The sequence below is a fragment of the Myxocyprinus asiaticus genome, chromosome 23 (genome assembly GCF_019703515.2).
Source record: "Myxocyprinus asiaticus isolate MX2 ecotype Aquarium Trade chromosome 23, UBuf_Myxa_2, whole genome shotgun sequence".
In the NCBI taxonomy this organism is placed as follows: domain Eukaryota; kingdom Metazoa; phylum Chordata; class Actinopteri; order Cypriniformes; family Catostomidae; genus Myxocyprinus; species Myxocyprinus asiaticus.
The window spans coordinates 44,455,900-44,477,500 of record NC_059366.1 but is presented as its reverse complement, the minus strand read 5'-3'; the positions used below and the strand labels follow the sequence as shown (position 1 = coordinate 44,477,500).

At 36.0% G+C, this 21,601-nt stretch overlaps 2 protein-coding genes across 3 annotated transcripts in view; one reads left to right on the top strand and one right to left on the bottom strand.

Moving 5' to 3' along the window:
• Positions 1-21,601, bottom strand: part of LOC127414395 (keratinocyte proline-rich protein-like) — a 401,795-nt gene that overhangs the window by 75,815 nt on the left and 304,379 nt on the right. The window lies entirely within an intron of this gene.
• Positions 1-21,601, top strand: part of LOC127414366 (disrupted in schizophrenia 1 protein-like) — a 62,608-nt gene that overhangs the window by 35,024 nt on the left and 5,983 nt on the right. The window contains exons 10-13 of one of the 2 annotated variants that reach the window (XM_051652348.1): positions 6,272-6,332; positions 11,454-11,694; positions 14,198-14,242; positions 18,534-18,651. In XM_051652348.1, the coding sequence (XP_051508308.1) occupies positions 6,272-6,332; positions 11,454-11,694; positions 14,198-14,242; positions 18,534-18,651 (465 nt within the window). Of the gene's footprint in view, positions 1-6,271; positions 6,333-11,450; positions 11,695-14,197; positions 14,243-18,533; positions 18,652-21,601 lie in introns of both variants that reach the window. The other variant, XM_051652347.1, reaches the window with a different exon arrangement.

Here is a 21,601-nt window from a genome sequence, read left to right as displayed (position 1 = left end):
ACCATGTTTTTAGGCAGGTGCCATGGTAATGCCATGTTTTTTTGTTTTGTTGGGCAGATACCATAGTAATACCATGTTTTTGGACATGTACCATGGTAATACCATGTTTTTTGGACATGTAGCATGGTAATACCATGTTTTTTGGACATGTAGCATGGTAATACCATGTTTTTGAGGCATGTACCATGGAGATTCCATGTTTTTTGCATAAGTACCATGGTAATACCATGTTGTTTTGTGCAGGCACCATGGTAATAACATGTTTTTTCGACACATAGCATGGTAATACCATGTTTTTTGGGCAGGTACCATGGTAATACCATGTTTTTTGTGCAGGCATCATGGTAATACCATGTTTTTTGTGCAGGCACCATAGTAATACCATGTTTTTTGTGCAGGCACCATGGTAATACCATGTTTTTTGGGCAGGCACCATGGTAATACCATGTTTTTTTTGTGCAGGCACCATGGTAATACCATGTTTTTTTTGTGCAGGCACCATGGTAATACCATGTTTTTTTTGTGCAGGCACCATGGTAATACCATGTTTTTTGGACATGTACCATTGTAATACCATGTTTTTGGACATGCACCGTGGTAATACCATGTTTTTTGGGCAAGTACCGTGGTAATACCATGTTTTTTGGGCAAGTACCGTGGTAATACCATGTTTTTTGGGCAAGTACCATGGTAATACCATGTTTTTTGGACAAGTACCATGGTAATACCATGTTTTTTGGACAAGTACCATGGTAATACCATGTTTTATGGGCAGGCACCATGGTAATACCATGTTTTATGGGCAGGCACCATGGTAATACCATGTTTTTTGTGACATGTACCATTGTAATACCATGTTTTATGGACATGCACCATGGTAATGTTTTTTTTTGTTTGTTTTTTTACACGTAGCATGGTAATACCATGTTTTTAGGCAGGTGCCATGATAATGCCATGTTTTTGGACACGTAGCATGGTAATACCATGTTTTTTGGGCAGGTACCATGGTAATACCATGTTTTTTGTGCAGGCATCATGGTAATACCATGTTTTTTGGCCAGGTACCATAGTGATACCATGTTTTTTGTGCAGGCATCATGGTAATACCATGTTTTTTGGCCAGGTACCATAGTGATACCATGTTTTTGGACACGTACCATGGTAATGCCTTGTCTATTTGTGCCAGGTACCATAGTAAAACAATGTTTTTTGGACACGTACCATAGTAGTATGTTTTTGGACATGTACCATGGTAATTCCATGTTTTTTGGACATGTACCATATAAATATTTTTTTGGCATGTGAAATGCAGATTTAACGAAATATACAACATTAGGAAAACTGAAACCTACATGCGGCAAAAGCCTCAATAAATCTTATCCCCCTATTGGGGTGAAATCCTGCAAATATTTGGAAACCTGATCTTCCAAGATCAAATTAGTTTTTTAGAAGAAAATGGTTGATGCTAGGCCTTTCTGGGTGGTTATACAAGTCCACCACCATGTCTCAATGGTCTCTAGACCTCTTATTTTTGTCATGGGGAACAAATAAAAGTGCCTTCTTCATGGATGACATGATTCCTTAGCAGAAGATATAATTTTAGGAAGAGTAAATGGAGTAAAGAATGAGCAGGTGACGTGAGGGGACCATTTTTGAAAGCTTTCAGAAATGGGGTGTATGTGTGCTGTCTCTTTGCCTTGTCTCTGTCTAAAAAGATTCATTCACCAAAATCCATTCTGATGGGTCCCTTTTAGTGTGTCGTCTTCTCCTAAAGTGGCAGAACTTTCATTTCTTATTGACAACCCTCAGAATGGGGCTTCTGAGGACCTGACAAACTGTGATTTTGCTGTATTTGTGCCGACCACAATGATAGTACAATCTGAAATCACCTACATAACAGGGACGCCTATAATGTAGTCCCGACAATGAAAATGGCTTAGTTAGGGGACTAAATAATGTCTCGATTAAAATAAAAAAAAATTCCAAAAGATGTTTGTAAAGGTCAGGATGTGGATCATAATCAGGGCAGTCAAGTTTGTTTGTTTGTTTGTTGGGTTTTGTTCTTGTGTTATGTTTACAGTTTGCTGCCAATTGACAATTATTTATTGTCAATTCAATTAAACATTGAAAGTACATATTTCCAACGAAATTCTGAGTGGAACATAAACTGAAACACAAAACATCGGGTGTTAAAATAGGACTTTAAAGTGAAGTGTGTAGTTTTATTTATTTATTTAGCTAAAAAAAATGCACACTTCACGCTGAATGGACTAAACTTCTAGCCCTCATAGCCTTGTTTTCATTTGCATAAAAATAAATACGGCATCTGCCCTGACATAAATTCTTATCAAAAATAATTACATTTATACAACAGCTATTGAAATCAATGGGATGTTGGTTTTATATTATGATTAGGGCTGTCAATCGATTAAACATTTTAATCGAATTAATTACATGATATGCTAATTAATTAGTCAAATGAATTGCAATTAATCACATATATAAGTACTTGCTGAGAAAGCCTGTCAAATAACAATAATTCAATATATAATGATTAAAGGTGCACTCAGTAGTTTATTGAATATGTGATCTTGGACCAACACTGACACCTAGGGTCCTTAATGCAGCATCATTCAAATACAGTATTTTTCAATTACATATGTCATTGTATAAATTCACTATTTACAGTTAGCTATGATTAATTTAACCTATGAGTTAATGCATCCAATAACAAGGCAATTAAGGAGATTAAGCGAGTAGTATTCAGCTGGTCACGTGATTCTCTCCATGAAGAATAAAACAGCTTTTATAAGGTTACTGATATGACCAGTGTCTCCATCTCATGTGAGGAGTCTTGATTTTATACATATGTTTCACAATTACAATTAATTTCTTTAGCAGGGCCCCAGACTAAAAAATGTCTTGACAGCCATTGGCTCCTAAACGGAAACATTACAGAGCCAAATGGCTGTTTTTAGTCGCCAAATCACAGAATTGCTCGATTTAGATTGCTGTTCAGAAACAAGATAGAAAGCCAAAGAAAAGTACGACAACTGATAATCCATTAATCTGAAGTTTAATAAACAGTATATATAGCTGAGAAAATAAGTTTGCATTCTCATATGTTCACATCCCTTTCATAATTTATATAAATATAAGAGATAATTTTTATTTTTTATTTAGTACTCTCTTCAGAATCTACATTACAGATATTTGCATAAAGTATAGTATGCATATAGTAGTGTGTTGTCTTCTTGAGCATCAATGAATGTTTGCACCTTGTGTAATAGTTGTGTATGAGTCCCTCAATAGACCTTTTTCACACTCCGGGTTTTGGAACACAGAAGTAAGCGTTTGCAGGGTAAACTTTGACAGCGGTGAATGTGAGACCACAGCAAATCTTATTTTCACTTACCCATTTACTCCAAGAGCAAAATAAAAAATCCACTATTACATTTGAATGACTTTCCAGAAGAAAAAAAAATAGAGAACGGTGGATTAAAGCTAGGGTTTGCAATCTTTTCAAAATCAATCCTTCCTGTCTGTCAATCTATATTTGCATACCGCCACACAACTTGTTCGCGCAGACAGTCACACGTCATCAGCGCGGGTTCCTTGACGCTGTGCAGAGCGAGTGCGAGAATGGAAGGCAGCTACCTTATGTTCCTCCTGAACCACCAGTAAAAGGACACAAGAAAAGAAAGTCCGTGTTAAAAACTTCTACAATGAAAAAACATCTGGATCAAGAGCGTGCTAAAAGCAGAATTAAAATTGTGTGATAGAGGAGGCGTGGCTTTGGAGACACCTCTGAAGCGAGGGCGGGCTCTATGCTTTCAAAGCTAGCTTGCTAACTGCTAGCCTCTCTGTGTATATAAATTGCTTTCAAAATGACCTTAGTCTTTCTTTACTGTTTACGGATGGCCCAGACACAGAGACTACAAGAGTGCAAATTGAATGAAATCCCAGATACAGTTTATTGTGCTACTCCAATCCCAATCAATTAAGAAAAAATTGGTACACAATACGGGACTTTTAATTATAAAGAAGCCCAAAATACATGTGGGACTCTAATTTTGAAATGTCTGCGCTCCCAGTTGTGAGCTCACGGCTGATTTGCTGAGAAAGTAAATCTGATTCAGACTGCTAACCTGAGCTCCTGAGTTCAATTCCTCCGATTTTTATCGGGTGATTCATGAAAAAGACCTGATTCAAAAGTCATTTGTTCACGACTCTCTCACACTGGGTTTGTTGTTGCGTGCGGTGCAGTGAGCTCGTCAGAAACAGAACGGCTGAAAAGCGGCTCGAGGCACACGTGGTGCGTGCTCTAAAGATGTATTCAATAACTCACAATATGATATCTGAGGAAACCGCATATGAACGCACACAACCCGACTGTTGCCAATGGCGACTAAGTTTTAAATTATTGTCGCAATCAATTACTTTTGGTCGCATTTGCAACCATTTTAGTCGCAGTCTGGAGCCCTGTTTAGGAGTAAAACTCATTGGAGAAAAAAAGCATTGAAAAAACAATACAAAAAAAGTGGCTTTACAAGGTGGTATATAGTTTATTTTCAGATTATTTATCTTAAGCCTATCATTGGCGTACATTCCACCACAATCCATCCTAACATTTATGGTTACGTATGGTTGATAAGGGTGCCCTCATGTAACCACAGCATCAAACTGTGCCTGTGCTGACTAAGATGTTTTTCTGAGTCTGTTCAGTTGTGCTGAAACTCAGAAACTTAGACAGCGGGACATTAATCAATGTCATGTTTTCTGACTTGATTAGAGCGACAGGCTCTTCCTGTTTTGCCTTATTGCACTGATATTTTACAACACTCGTGACTGCCCACGCATCTGCAACTGCATTTAAACCCCTTTTAACACATGGCTGTGCGGGTGTACCACTTTTTATCAAGATACAGTAAATTAGTGGTATAAAAGAAGCATTATGTTCTTTACACAGGGCACATTATTACCAGTATTCAGTGCCTTAATGTAAGGACCTTTTTGTGAGCATTAGCTCTTGAGCGTCCTTCAGATGCATTAGCTGCATGAATCCACATCATTTTACATCCAAGTCTCATGAAATTTACCTGAGCATTGCAAAATTAAAAAAAAACTGAAATTATGTGCTTCATTACATGTTTGGCTGCAGTTTTCAAGTGAAATGTCCAGCGGGGGGCACCAAACCCACACAAAATGAGGTTTTAATTAGACAAGGTTTTTAAGGTGAATTTTAGACAGAAGTTTTAATAAGTAAAACATCCCTCCCTAACCTAATACTTTTTTTTTTCTTCTTTTTCCTCCCAATTTGGAACGCCCAATTCCCAATGTGCTCTAAGTCCTCGTGGTGGCGTAGTCACTCGCCTCAATCCGGGTGGCGGAGGACGAATCTCAGCTGCCTCCGTGTCTGAGACCGTCAACCCGCGCATCTCATCACGTGGCTTGTTGAGTGTGTTACCGTGGAGACGTAGCGTGTGTGGAGGCTTCACGCTATTCTCCACGGCACAACTCACCACGCGCCCCACCGAGAGCGAACCACATTATAGCGACCACGAGGAGGTTACCCCATGTGACTCTACCCTCCCAAGCAATCGGGCCAATTTGGTTTCTTAGGAGACCTGGCTGGAGTCACTCAGCACGCCCTGGGTTTCGAACTAGCGAACTCCAGGGGTGGTAGCCAGCATCTTTACCACTGAGCTACCCAGGCCCCTCCTAACCTAATACTTTAACCTAAACCTAATCAATAGTGTCCGAAAAGATAAATGAGAGTTTAACAAAACAGACATCCTTACCCTTAACCAACACCTAACCCTAACCAATTGTGTTTTAACATGCAGTGAAAAATAATTTCTGATAAATTTAGCAATTGCAATCGTTATTTGTGTGACAATGATTTAAACACACAGTTGTTGTAGCTCCTCTACCAGGAAACTGCAGCGAAACGTAGAAAGCGACACGCACAAGTCAGTTTGCAAAAATGTATATACAGTAACATTCATTCTATGAGACCAGGTTGTCAGTTTACTATTTCATCAAATCATTGTTCTGTCTGTCTGTCTCTCTCTGGTGAATAAGCATGAACACATTGAGTTTCTCTTCAAAGCAGACACACAGGAAAAGCCAGAGACAAAATCTCTTGATGCAAATTTTTTTTTCTTTTGATTTGTCAGGACATTCACCCAGGAGGAAAATGTTAGTCCAAATGTGAAAATGTATGAAATGCAAAGCAGCACTTCTTGACTTCGTTTTTCCCCCTCCACAGAACGCAGTTTAAAAGAAAACACCTTGAAGTACATTGAGCTTCTTGAGGATCGCCTTCACAGGTAATGGATGTTTCTCATCTCGCTTTCTTTCTCTCTCTCACAAGCACTCAAACACTCCCGACTCATCCCTCGGGTGATTTTCCCTTATTATTTAAACAGTTCACACTGTCTGTCCTGCTTTCAATTCCATCTGTCTGACTGTTTCACCGTATGAAATCATTCAGGTGTGTGCCAGACTTTATCAGTCCATTCCTGATGAGCTCATCTTCATGTGTCCAAAGTGACATCTAAATTAAGCAGAAGTGAGATGAAGAAACAGAGATGTGGGCTGCGACTTGAATAAATTAGGGCTGACTGCGAAAGGTGTTTGTTTTCTCATTTTTTGCTGCGTTTCATTGGAGTCCTAGAGAGACTTGATTTGAGATCACTGATAAAATTTCGTAAGACTTTTGCATCCATATTGTTACATTTATAGAATAATTACTTTTGTACGATGAACAGCTAGGTACTTTGCTGGGTTGCCATTTGATACTATGGGTGCAGTAGCAAAACCAGTTGAGAACAACTGCTTAAATTAATGTGAAAACAGGGCCGCAATACAGATTTTGATCTTGAAATATTGAGCCCACACGAGGAGGCACCAGAAGCTGTAAATGCATAGTAATCGACATGAAAGGTCAAACAAGTGCCAGACAGCCCAGCAACTCTCCATCGCTCTGTCACGCTTGCAAAATCCAACTGCAAAGCGCTGGTGTTTTATTTAGCATCTCTCGAAAACTAAATGCGACACAAATTGGTATAATTAAATGTGTTATTAGTTGCTGTGCTCAACCATAGAAATGTAGCATTCATTACATTTCAATAAAACTGTATGGGCGGCCATCTGGAGAGAAAGCTGGCATATGGTTAACAATTCACTCCTTTGGAATCGCACATGTACGGATGCCAGGAGCGCTGTCTGTTGCCAAGGTGATTACTGTAGGATTTGAAGAGGAGGGGGTACGGCACGGGATCTCCGGAACACTCGCTCTCCAGTGCTTTTATTTTTCCCAGTGTGATTGTTCTTCTAGTTACTCACCATGGTAACGTGCCCATGATGACTCTAAAAGCAAGCAGACATTAGCTGCCAGTCATACTCAACCCTATGATGGGTTCTTTGTTACCATTTGTAAAATAAATTGACACTTTTTTTTTTAATGTCAGGGGCTGGGTATTTACTAGTAAGGGCACAAATGGGGATATTAAATAAATATTTTAGCCAAAAATGAACATGTATTCATCATTTATTTTCCCTCATTTCAATACAAACCCTTTCGTTCTTTTGTGAAACAGAAAAAGAGTTGTTTTCCAGAATGTCTGAGTGAGTTTTCTTGCAATGAAAGTGAATGGGGATGTATGCTGTCAAGCTGCAAAATTATTAAAAAGCACCATAAAAGTAGTCTATATGACTTGTGTGCAATGTTCCAAGTCTTTTGAAGCCATAAGATAGCTTTGTGTGAATGATAGAGCAAACTTTACAGTACGTCATTATTCACTGAGGGTCCCCTCCGCCGTAGCTTTGAAATTTAATTCGTGTTTTCATACTTTCACGTTTTTGCATGTTCAAATATGGCAAATTGTTTTTTCAACTTTTTTTGCTGTAAGGACCCCCAAGCACCATCAATAATGCTCAAGCACCCTCTCATTGACACAAACCCAAAAACGTGACAATATAATTTTATGTTATCAGTAAAACCCTTGATGTACAACATTAGAAAGGCAAAGTTGGCGGTTATTCATCAACAAAAACAAAAACTGACAATTAGAGAAGGCTAGTGTTTTTAATTTTACAGAGACCTTTTAACTTGGTACTATTTTATCATTAGTTTTTTTTTAGTTTCATTTTGGTAGTCAGTATTTATATATATAGAGAGAGAGAGAGAGTGAGAGAGAGTTTATATTTATACTGTATATATGTGTAAATCTATTAAATTTAGAATATTTAATAGATTTACGCATTTAAATTTTTTAACAAAATTCCATAAAATTTAATTGAGTAATCTTAATAAAATAAAATAAATATTCCAAGATTTCATAATTTAATTTAGTTAAATATTTCACAATTTAATTTGATGGAATTTTTTTATTAAATTGAAATAGGCTCAAATCAAATTAAAAATAGGCTCAAATATATATATATATATATATATATATATATATATATATATATATATATATATATATATATAGTACATTGTTTGAGTGTATACATATTATATATAATTGTTAGGCCTACATGTTTTTCGTTTATATGCATTATTTGTACTATTTACAAGTATTAACACAGACATGTAGAACAAGTGCTGAAACAGCAGTGTCCCTTTAAGACTACTGGCTGTTCAGCGTTATGTTTTGGTGGATGAGCGCATATAAATGAGAGTGAAGTCGCACGGCTTCTTTATTATAATTAAATGTTTATTTTTTGTTGTTTTGATCAACAACTGACTGTAGAGATTAGAAAGAATATTAAAAGAGACATTATTCAATGGCAAATGGATTGTTTGGATCTTTGACACATAGAACGATTCAAACCAAAATGTCAAAAATAATGAATTTCTCACAAAGCTACTGTATGTCTTCAAAACATGGCAGACAAGTCAGATGGACTGCTTTTGTTGTACTTTTTAGGTGCTTTTTTGTCTCTTTTGAAACTTGACAGCCGCTGTCACTTTCATTGCTCAGTGCTAAATATGCATCCCATAGAAGGAAGTCGCATGGATTATTAACAACATGAGGGTGAGTAAATAATGACAGAATTTTGCTGTATGGGTTAACTATACCTGGTATGATCTGTATTGTATGATCACAATTTTTCCTCAAATCATCCAAAGCAATAACCGGAGCAGACTGTATGGAATATATCAAACAAACACAACAAATAGACATTCATGCTTCTTTACCTGTCTGCTTCATTTCAGTGTTCAGAACGGCAGTGTTACTGACATGGCAATCGTATAATTCACTCAGGGCGATAAACTGGCATCAGCTGTGGGCTTTGAGGGTGTAAAAACAGATTATCTGTCTCTGTTTAGCTCTGTCTGTCCCTGTCAGTCTAGCTTCCATTAGGGGATTCCTCTCTGTTTGTGTATGTGTCGACATTAAGCTAATTGACCACTTTTCTCTGTGCACGCGGGTTGCAAATTCAAAGCGCCACTGCCCGTTTTTCCTGTGGGAAGAAAACACGCTGAAAGATGGTCTTTTTATGGCACCTTTAATTCTCACAGTCAGTACTTATTAAAAACATCATCCCTTGATATCCAACAAGTGCGTTGACGCATTAGATAAGGAGACCTGAAGGTGAGGTTATCACTGAGGTCAGTTTTATCAGGGAAACTGAATGTCCAAAAGAATAATCACTAAAAAGCTGCTGAAGAAAAATGAGAATAGTAATCTCACCAAAACATGTCCAGGTCATATTTCAGCCCTAATATATATATATATATATATATATATATATATATATATATTTTATATAAAATATATTTTATATAAAATATATATATATATATAAAATATATTTTATATAAAATATTTTTTATATATCAAGCTTACATTAAAGGCAGTACAACAAATACTTCCATACTATCCATCATGTATAATTACAGTACTATATTAAATAATAATTTTTTCCACATTACTATAATGAGAGTTTGGGAGGAAATGTGCTTAATTGTTAAAAGAAAATGTCATAATACGAATCACTATGGTCCCAAAAATTGGCTGTCTTTTATTTTTCATTTTCTTTGTATATTTTGCAAACAGAAAATGGACTATTAAGAATTATTTTTTTTTTTTGTTTTGTTTTTTTGCCATTTTTACATTATTTTCATAGCTAAGCATTTTTATTTTTTTGTAATTCCCATTATAATTTTTTCTAATTTATTACAGGTAATTTTTGCTTTATTATAGTAAACTAGTATATAGTAAACTATATATATTTTATGAAATCAGCATATATTAAGGGCAGTACTACCATCATGTATAAAGAAACTAATGTAATATACCATTGTTTTTTTCCACATAGCAGTAATGAAAATTTGGGGGGAAATGTGCTTAAATGTCATTATAATAATAATAATAATAATAATAATAATAATAAATCTTAATGCTCCCAAAAATTGGCTTCATTTTCTTAAAGAAGCTAAAATATAATCTCTAATGTCTTTCTTTTGATTTTAGGGTGAAATATGACCGTTCTTGAAGGGTTTCTTAGATTAGACCTTATCCATGTTTATTTTGCATTCTCAGTTATTCATCAAGCCTTTAACCATATAAAAACATCTAATTGAATATCTGAAGGTTTATATGAACTTTGCATGAAGCCACTAGCCATGCTCCTGACAGGGTTTCTAGAGCGTTGTCCATCATTATCCATCAGGAAGCCGTCCGTCTCTGGAGACAGCAGGTGTGAAGACTGTAATTATCGTCCTGTCTGTGCACTCTCACAGAATGTGAGGATTAAACCCTCAAAAAAGTGTACACTGATTTACCTGCAGGACTGGAACTGTTTTCCAGAGATAGCAGAGAGCTTTAGTGTCTCTATGTAGTAACCAGGACTGATTCCTTTGTGTCTGTTGAAGAAGTCTTGGACTGTACTGTTGACTCTATCCTGGTCTAGAATCATGTTACTTTGCCTACTTTTTTGCTAAAAGATTTTTCTGTGGCTCTTTGTACATATCGTAGCAGTTTCCTGGGGAAATGAACACTAGAGGCGCTACAACAACATTGACTTATTCACTTTTCACACAAATCACGAGTAAAACAGCAGATTATCTGTTCATAAACACTTACTTTTCACCCTGTTCCTCACAGAATGCTATCTTATGACATCTAAACACTTTTACTGTAGTGCATGACTCATTTTAACATTTGCATTACATAACCAACTACATTTACAAGCTTGTTCAAATGCAATCAAATAGCACGGTAGCTCAACTGATAGAGTGTTGCACTTGCTTTTTAAAGGATGGGGGTATGAGTCTTGAAGAGCACACGAGTCGACACGTGAGCTAAAAGTGTCATAGAAGCACCACAAAATGTGCACTTTTATAAGTTTGACTGAAGTGTCCAAATGCTTTTTGATGCGATTGTATAATGCACAATGTTAGCTTTCTCTGTAAGTTTTCCTGTCTCTTTCAGTAGTTGTGGAAGTTCAGCGCTGGAGCACATTTTGGAAGCGGATTTGGAAGCTTGCCACCTTCTCTTAAGAAGTCTCGAGCGGCGCATGCCCAGCCTCTCAGAGAGTGATGATCTCCTCCCTTCACCAGGATCAAGTTTAAGTGCCCTAACATTCATTAAAGGAGAAGCGGACTGCGCCATGTTGACTGCTTTAGGGGGGCGCTGGTGTCCTGATGCTGACCTACAGCACTCTGAGTTTACTAAGGTAAAGCCAAATATCTCTTTTCAAAAAACACTTTTAAACATTATGTGTGTACAGTTTTTATGTTAAAATACTTCTCCTTATTAGACAACTATAAGTAAGTCATTTGTACAGTAAACACTGTGGCACTTTTTTGATTTTTGTACTGGGAGGGTACTTTATTGTACACGTGCCCAGAAAAACCATGGTATTAGCATGGTCCATATATCAAAAAACTTGGTATTGCATGGTCCAAATCCCAAATATCATGGAGTTACCGTAGCACATATACAAAAGATGTGGTATTACCATGTTCCATATCCCAAAAACATGGTTTTACCATGGTACCCCATCCCAAAAAAAAAGTTAACACCATAGTACATATCCAAAAAACATGGTATTAATATGGTCCAAATTGACAAAACATGGTATAACCATGGTAGCATGTCCAAAAAAATGGTACTACCATAATACATATCCAAAAACATGGTATTAATATGGTCAAAATCCAAAAACATGGTATTACCACTGTACATAACCAAAACAAACACACAAAAAAACATAGTGGTTCCATGCCACTTCACTGAACCTCTCCTTTAGTGCAGTGAACATACAGAAATTGTGCAGAGTTTACATTTTATAAAGGCATGCTGTATATGGCTGATTTTAACCTGGCGTCCTCAAAGAACAGTGGTACCTTACACTGGAATAAAAAAAAAAAAAAAAAAGTGCTTTTTGAAAGCCTTGTGAAATTAAATTTCTCTAAAAATAGAAACGCTGTTCCCTCTGCTTCCTCCGTTTTCATAAAAAATATCCATTCCCTGAATGACTCCAATTTCCACTCTTATTTTCTTCTTTCTCTTTCCTTCGGTTCATAACTTTCTCTAACTCGCTCTAATATCTTTCAGCCCAGTCAGGCTGAAAGTGTCTTCACTCTATTTTTTTTGTCTCTTGTCTTGAAGAGTGTCTCCTCCTCCTAACACTCCTGTAGGACACTGAAGGTGAGATCAGGCTGCTTTTTCATCTTTCTCATCTTCAATGCACGGCTTTCTCTCTCTTCTGTCTGATCTTCAATTAATCTGTTTTTTGAATGCTCACAGAGGTTCTTTACCTACTTAACGTACATACTGTATTGTTCGTCTGGTTACACAAAGCCTGCACTTCCCTGATTACATCTAAGCTGTATTAGGGGCTGTTCACACCAAACGTGTCCTTGCGGGATAATGTAGCTAGACGCAGCACCACAAATAGAACAGAACGCAGGTGATGCGTTTTCATGTTTCAAGTGCATGTCAGCCTGACACGACATCTGAAGAACACGGCACTCTTGCACGAGATGTTTAAAAAAAAGGGCGTGGCATGGTGGAACAGTCAAAGATGTCCAACAAGCACGTTTATATACTGGTAGGAAAACAACTCGGTATAAACAGCCCCTAAATGTATTGATGGAATTTACTGCCATTTAAAGGAATAGTTCGGCAAAAATTTAAATTCTGTCATAATTTATTCACCCTCATGTCATTCCAAACCCATATAACTTTCTTTCACCTGAGGGACACAAAAGGAGATGTTAGACTGACTGAAATTTAAGTCGTTATTCACTGATAATTGTTCCCTCTGCTGTAATTCTCAAACATTATTCACATTCGTGTATTTTTAAATATGGTGCTTTAAAATACACAATAGCAGGTTTACCGACAATAACAAGACACTCAAGAACCAATGATGTTTGATTTTTTTTTTTATGTGGCATATTTTTCAATTATACAAGTACGAATGAGATTTCAGAGGTACTGCGGTGAAGATTATTTTTACGATGAAATAACGAAATGCATTTTTTATTTCACATCATTAGACATAATGTGTACCATAGAGGGCGCACATATTGTATCTATAAAATTCCTCAGTCAAACATACAGTATTTTATGGCTTCTGAAGACTACTTTTGTCATATATTATTTAGTCATACAGCTTTTGAATTATATGATGTGAGTAAATGACAGAATTGTTCTTTTTGGGCGAATTATTCCTTTAAATGGTTTGACAGATTACATGTGTGTGAGGCTATGTTGCGTGCAGCACATTGTTTCTTGTGAATGTATTTCTCTGGCGGAGCATCACCAATAAGCCAAAGATTTTTTGACAAGCTAAATGTGATCTAAACACAGACAGTCAGAATCTAATAGGAAGCGGTGGTCTACGCCCAACCACGGACACATTAATATTGTGGCTCGCCAACAGGAGATGGAAATTAAGGTTTGCTCCCTTCAGCTAGAGTTAAGCTCATACAGTATATCTACCATGAGTGCTAATTATTTTGTGCTTCTGAATGCAATCATTACTCACACAGATGGACTGAACCAGTGCCATTTATAATTTTGTCTTCTAGTAAGCTGTAATGACGAGATATAGTGCACTTCCAATGCGATGCCAATGCGCTGAGTGCTTTTTAATAATAGATGAGGATTATAGTTTTGTCTTAATCTTTGGCTGAAATGAATAATTTCTAAACTTTTCTCTTTTGCAGAAATTAGAGGAGTTTCTGTTCTGTTTTGAGGACAGTTCATCCGAGGTGAGTGACTGGCATTATTGTGTTTGAACAATGAAATTTTAGTCATTATTTGCTTAGAATCTGCCCCTCGTTCGCATTTACGTGCATTCAAATATGGTGTGTCAAGACATATCGCGGCAGGTTTAGCGTCAGTGGTAATGCCGTTGGTTCTCTCATGTGTCGTAACCGATGATTATGGCCCAAATTTGAAAATGCAATTGAGATTTAAGAGAGCTGGAGCAGCTGTGGTCTGTTCGACACACAGAGCTATCATGTGGCTTCAGAAGACTTGGAATATAGTCGTATGGATTACATTTATAGTACTTGTACACTTTTATTGTGTTTTTCCCATTTACTTACATTGTATGGATCTTGGAAGCAAGAAAGTCATGCAGGTTTTGAACGACATGAGAGTGAATTGATTTGAATTTTTGGGTGAACTGTTCTTTAATGCTGATATTAAAAAATTGGCTTTTCCATAAAGTCATAGAGTAGACTGCATTATGACAGTGTTAAATAATTCCAGTCTCAACATCAGCATAAAAAAAGCCATTGGTTGCTTCATCACTTGATATAATAGCTGTAGCATTGTGGAAAACAGAAAAGGCAAGTCTCTAATGGGGTGTGCATGACCAGAGATTTTTAAGTAAAGTCACTGTGACGTCTCAGTCAATACTTGAACTTCAGCACTCCACAGTGTGAACAATAATCAATGGGTAACCAGCCCATCAATGCAACCTTTCTTTTTTTTTTTTTTTGGGGGGGGGGGGGGGGATTTTTCCCCTTTTCCTCCCAATTTGGAATGCCCAATTCCCAATGTGCTCTGAGTCCTCGTGGTCGCATAGTGATTCGCCTCAGTCCAGGTGGTGGAGGACGAATCCCAGTTGCCTCCGCGTCTGAGACAGTCAACCCGCGCATCTTATCACGTGGCTTGTTGAGCGCATTGCCACGGAGACATAGCGCGTGTGGAGGCTTCACGCCATCCACCGCGGCAACCACGCTCAATTCACCACGTGCCCCACCGAGAACAAACCACATTATAGCGACCACGAGGAGGTTACCCCATGTGACTCTACCCTCCCTAGCAACCGGGCCAATTTGGTTGCTTACAAGACCTGGCTGGAGTCACTCAGCACACCCTGGGATTCGAACTAGCGAACTAGCGAACTCCAGGGGTGGTAGCCAGCGTATTTTACCACTGAGCTACCCAGGCCCCCAATGCAACCTTTTATTAGATGCATAATTCATGCAGCTTTGCATATCATCATGTTATGGTATATATTTTTTTTTTCCTGATAAATTAAATGTACATCATGGTCTCACAAAGCCACCCACAATGCCTGAATTACTTAATAAAGACAAGCAATGTGAAATCAGTCTGATATATGACCTAGTTAACATTTGAGCTTGACCTGCACTTTAATGCATAGGGTTTTATATAATGTTTATATGGACCAGTGGGGAGCAGTCTTGTGTCTGATTAAGAATGGACAAACAACAGTGTGATATTACAGTAGGGGGAAAATTTCTAACAATATAATCCCTTTTTAACATGAAGTCATTTTAGCAACTGTTGCAGTGACTGGCCACACAAGGAAGTTCTTTGAAATGCTTTATTATACTGAAGTCTTTATGGAATGTGAAGCATACATGCTAAAGGGTGAGGAAAGACTTCATCCCTTCCTTGTTTTCTTTATTTTGTAATACCGTCTTTCTCTTCTCTGTCTCACTCTCTATTGCCTTAGTTTTCATACTCAGTGCTTGGGGAACCATTATCCCCCAGAAACACACATTAACACTTACAAATCTCTATAAGTTGGTATTGTGCATTTGATACGATCAGAATTATATTGATTTTCACAGTCACAGTTATCACAAAGGTGCAATTTTTTGCAGCCTACATATACTTGAGTGTGTCTTCAATGCTTTAGATGCTTTAAAGTGATTGCCGTGACCTTTCAAAACCTGATTTCCATTATGTCGCGATAACTGTATGGTGGGTGTATTCTGAGGCTCTGTGGTGGGCTGTTTGTTCTCATATGTACCCTCCGAGACTCCAGCCACATTCAGAAGTGTTTTAGTTCGCCCACAGCGTGTGATGTTAGCGTCTATAAAAGGTGTTTCATTAGCTGGTGTGGGGGTTTAAGAATAGACCATCATTAAAACACGGCACGGGCCGGTCCTGAGAGACATGGGTGGAGAATATTGACAGATATGTGTCAGGCGGCCACCTTAAGACGCTCTCGGACTCTGTGCGACGGAGGAAAACAGTGAATCACAGTGTGATGGAATTGGGACGGAGCCGGCCACGAGGACCTGTCCTACTTACCTAGCTGGCTCACTCTCATGCTAAACTGTAAGTCATTAGTGCAATTACTAAGAGACACACTGTCAGTTTGGGACACTTATAAGGGGACTTCGGGAACAGGAATTTGACAGCGGCGGTCACGTGGTTTTGAGGTCTCTTGTTTGCTGATGGTTAACATGATGAGTTGATAGTTCACTGGTTTAAGGTTCTAGAAATGGAGCTTTCAGGTTTTATATATTGTAACAGATATTTTGATTCTGATATTTTTAATGGCCTGATTTTGTCATTGTGATTAATTTCGATTTAATAGAGTCTACACAACAGGAATGTTCCAGGTTCAATACAAGTTAAGCTCAATCGACAGCATTTGTGGCATAATGTTGAATACCAAGAAAAAAAATTTTTTTTTCAATTTGACTCGTCCCTCGTTCATTTAAAAAAAAGCTAAAATTGTGGTTACAGTGAGGCACTTGCAATAGAAGTGAATGGGGCCGATCCATAAACAGAATACACACTGGTTCAATACTGTATGTGTTAACATGAGTTTAGTGTGATAAAATGCTTATTAACCTTATCTGTGGAAAGTATTGGGTTGCCAACCAGGGCTGGATTGGTAATCTGGCATTCTGGGCATTTTCCCGGTGGGCCGACGCACTTTGGGGCTGATCAGGGGAGGACTGGCCATCGGGAGAACCGGGACTAAGCTGAAATGAGCCGCCGCATTATGCCGAATGGGCCACAAAATGGCGCCGTGATATGCCGAAGGGGGCAGCGATATGCAGAAAAGGACAGCGACACCCCCCACCCCGCTCAACAACTTTTGGACCAGTTTCTATGTAAAATCCCGGGCCGATTTCTCTTCTCAGTCCACCCCTGTTGCCAACTGTCTGGTATCAGCTGGGATGTCCCGTATTTTGGCCAAAATAACGATGTCTCAAACGGGTCGCTTTTGTCCCTTATAATGCATTCAATATGGGACGTTTCAATATATAATTTTATAAATCATACACAGAAAATGAGCAACACTAATAAGTACTGTATGTCATAAAGGCGTCTGTGAAAAAGGGTTGAAATCATTGCGTTCTGTTTTCATTAAGATTTTAGGGTTTACAGCGTCATGGCACGAAGTTGTAAAATTGGATATAATTTTACATAGAAATTGTTAGTGAACAGAGGGAGAAATAGTTTATCTAATGATACACATAAATTGTAAAATCAATAGTTTAAAAACTTTTGAATCAATATTTTTATTAACATCAGTATCATAAGTATTGATATTTTAGGATTGGTCTGTCCATCTCTAATGAAAGTATTGAACCAAAATGAACTTGTACTAGCGTATGTAAGGGATAATGTACAGTCAGTCGGTTGGTATCGCAAAATAAACCCGACAGGGTGATCAGGACCCCGACGTGAAGCGGAGACTGTTGTATCAGCCTGAAGGGGTTTATTTTGTGATGAAAAAACGTCTGACTGTACATTATCCCGCTTATTACACGGCTACTAACCAAATAAATAAAAACATGAACATTATTTATTTATGTAAAAATTATGTAATTATGTTAGAAGAAATAAATAACTGAACAGCTAAAATCCATCTCTGGTTTGTGTCGGAGTTCCGTTTATTTTGTAATTAATGATCGCCTGACTGCACATTATCCAGCTTATTACAAGACTTCTTGCCAAATAAATGAATAAATAGAGTAGACATGAAACATTGATTTGAGTTAAAAGTATTTCATTAGCTTACTTGTAGAGATTGCACAGTGATCCGAGAAGCAGGAATGATGGCTTGCAATACCGATGTGCGGTTGTTACTGAGCAATATCAGACCACTAGATGGCGCCATTGAACAATCAGAATCGAGTATTCCAGAGAGCTCTGTAAAAATAGCATTTAATGCCATGCTTTAACAGCAAAAGATGCCTGCAAAGTGAGAGATGTTGTGTTGAATTATTAATGCAGTTAATGACCTCATGTTGATTGTGTGTTATTGTTTTTCAGGATCTGTGTGGTGAAGTGTTAGACCTGACGGAGCGCTGTGAACTCATCGGTGACCGATTGTGTCACCTGGAAGACCAGCTCCAGACCGCCATAGACAACCAAGACAAGGACCTCACTCATATCCTTACAAAGCCTTGTGTGTGTGTGTGTGTGTGTGTGTGTGTGTGTGTGTGTGTGTGTATGTGCATATTTCATTAGTGACCTTTGGACTTTCTTACGATTGAATGATTTTCGCCTGACAAACTATTAACATACAAAACGAGACCTAATGAATATAAATCCCACATTCCCTTTGGCAGATGTAACAACAAATTCCAACTCAGAAGGAATATTGTTGTTATTGAGCAGTTATATTTTTCTAAATGAAGCTGTATTTGTGGTCATGTTGCTTGACAACTTAATGGATACAACATCATAACTGTACACAATACACCTCAATTTATATGTGCTGTAAATGTACTGCTCTTAATGGATTTCGATTGATCGGCACTGAGTGTAAACCGTAAACTAACAAAATGAAGAGAGGTTGTTTGACAGCTGATGCGCAGATCAATATTTCACATTATATTCTCAGTGTAGTCTATGGAGAAAATGAACCTGACATAATATTCACTCAAGGCTTGATTTGTGCCTTCAACAGAAAGAACGAAATAAAAGGGGCAACATAATAGTTTGGCCCCATTTGTCATTAGCTAGCAGATTAAGATGGACAAATTTCTGTTCTTAAAACATTTTCCAAACATTACATTGTGGTTCTGGGAACCGTAAAAATGCCCAGTTGCCTAAACACGTGTACAACGCTATTTAGCATAACTATTATATATTAATGTTATGAGCATAACATTACTGAAAATGCGAAAATACCCTGAAAGCAAAAGTTTTTAAAAATGTTTCACTCTCAGAAAAGTATAAGTGTAAAAGACATACCAACATTACAAGAACGTTTTCTGCTAACATTGTGAGAACATTCATTGAATACTAATAACATCACAAGGTTGTTGCATTACCGTTATTTTAACATTTGTCTCTAACCCTTACATAACGTTGTTGGAACGTTCCCTGTAAGGTGGGAATAAGGCTGTCATGGTTTTGAAATATTGGCTGACGATTAATTGTTATTCAAATTGTAATAGGGGTATGTTTGCTTCATATACCTTAAGAAGTCTTTTATTCATATTTTATAATAAAATAGGGATATATAATTTCTTTTAAGACTTAAAAACATGGAAAACATTGCACAGGGGTAGAATGACATGAAAAATTATATTTTTTTTAGTATCAAAATATTTCCAAATGCTTAAAATATGTCCCTTTTTTTGATCAACTTTTGTCTTGATTAGAGATAGACTGATAATCAGTTTGACTGATATTTTTAAGTTATATTTACACTTTTCCACTTAATTGGTTATCAGTTCTTTAATATCAGGTTTACTGATAAAGTTAGACACAAAAGACTTTAAATCTTAAATATTAATTAAGGGAGGGGCTTTGCACAAGTGTATATTGCAGTTAAACTAGTTAAATTAATTCTTTGTTCAACATTACTTTGTGCACAATATTACCGGTAGTTTTGTAAAGCAGTTCACCTTCAGAAGTTGTTAATGTGCCTATAAGTAGAAATAAAACAATTAAAAAATAGCTATGCATATTGTTTATCAGACTGTTAAACACAAAAATAATCAGTACCGTATCGGTCATTTCAATTTATATTATATTATAGTATATTATATTATATTTATATTTTATTATAATTATATTATATTTTATTATAATTATATTATATTATAATTATATTATATTTTATTATAATTATAATTATATTAAATTATAATTATATTATATTATTATAATTATATTATATTATAATTATAGTATTATATTGTATTATAATTATATTATATTTTATTATAATTAAATTATATTATTATAATTATTATTATATTATATTATAATTATATTATTATATTATATTTTATTATAATTATATTATATTATTATAATTATATTATAATTATATTATATTATTATAATTATATTATATATTATAATTATAATATAATTATAATTATATTATAATTATTATTATATTATATTATAATATATAATTATATTATATTATAATTAATATTATATTATTATAATTATTATTATATTATATTTTATTATAATTATATTATATTATATTTTATTATAATTATATTATATTTTATTATAATTATATTATATTATAATTATATTATATTTTATTATAATTTTATTATATTATATTTTATTATAATTATATTATATTTTATTATAATTATATTATATTATATTATAATTAAATTATATTATTATAATTATTATTATATTATATTTTATTATAATTATATTATATTATATTTTATTATAATTATATTATATTTAATTATAATTATAATTATATTATATTTTATTATAATTATATTATATTATTATAATTATATTATATTTTATTATAATTTTATTATATTATATTATAATTATATTATATTATATTATATTATTATTTTTATTTTATTTTATTATATATCAGGCGCTGCCTAATTCTGAGTAGCAGCCAGAATTCGCTGCAAGTTCGTCAGACGTTTTGCTGGTAGAAGTTTGGCTTCTACGCATGAAAGAAGGCTATTAGTTATAATCTGACCAAAACACCGCTACTTGCTGGAAAAATTAGTTTGCCACTGGAAAAGGCTACACTGTTTTAAAAGCAGCTGAACTACAGTCAAAGAACTGAAAAATGTAGTTAAGGCCACGTCCACACTAATACATTTTCGTTTGAAAACGTATCTTTTTCTCTACATTTTGGCCTTCTGTCCACACTGAGACAGCGTTTTTGTCAGCAAAAACTGAGCTATTTGAAAACTTTTCTTCCAAGTGGATACATTTGATAACACCGTCTTCACTTTGTAGTGTGGATTGGGAAAACGGATATATCTGAAAACGATGACGTATTTGTTGTCATGTGATGCAGTCATGTGATCCATTTAATCATAACAGTCAAGATGGCGACCGGGTTGTTGCGGTGCTGTTGTGCCTGATATTCACTT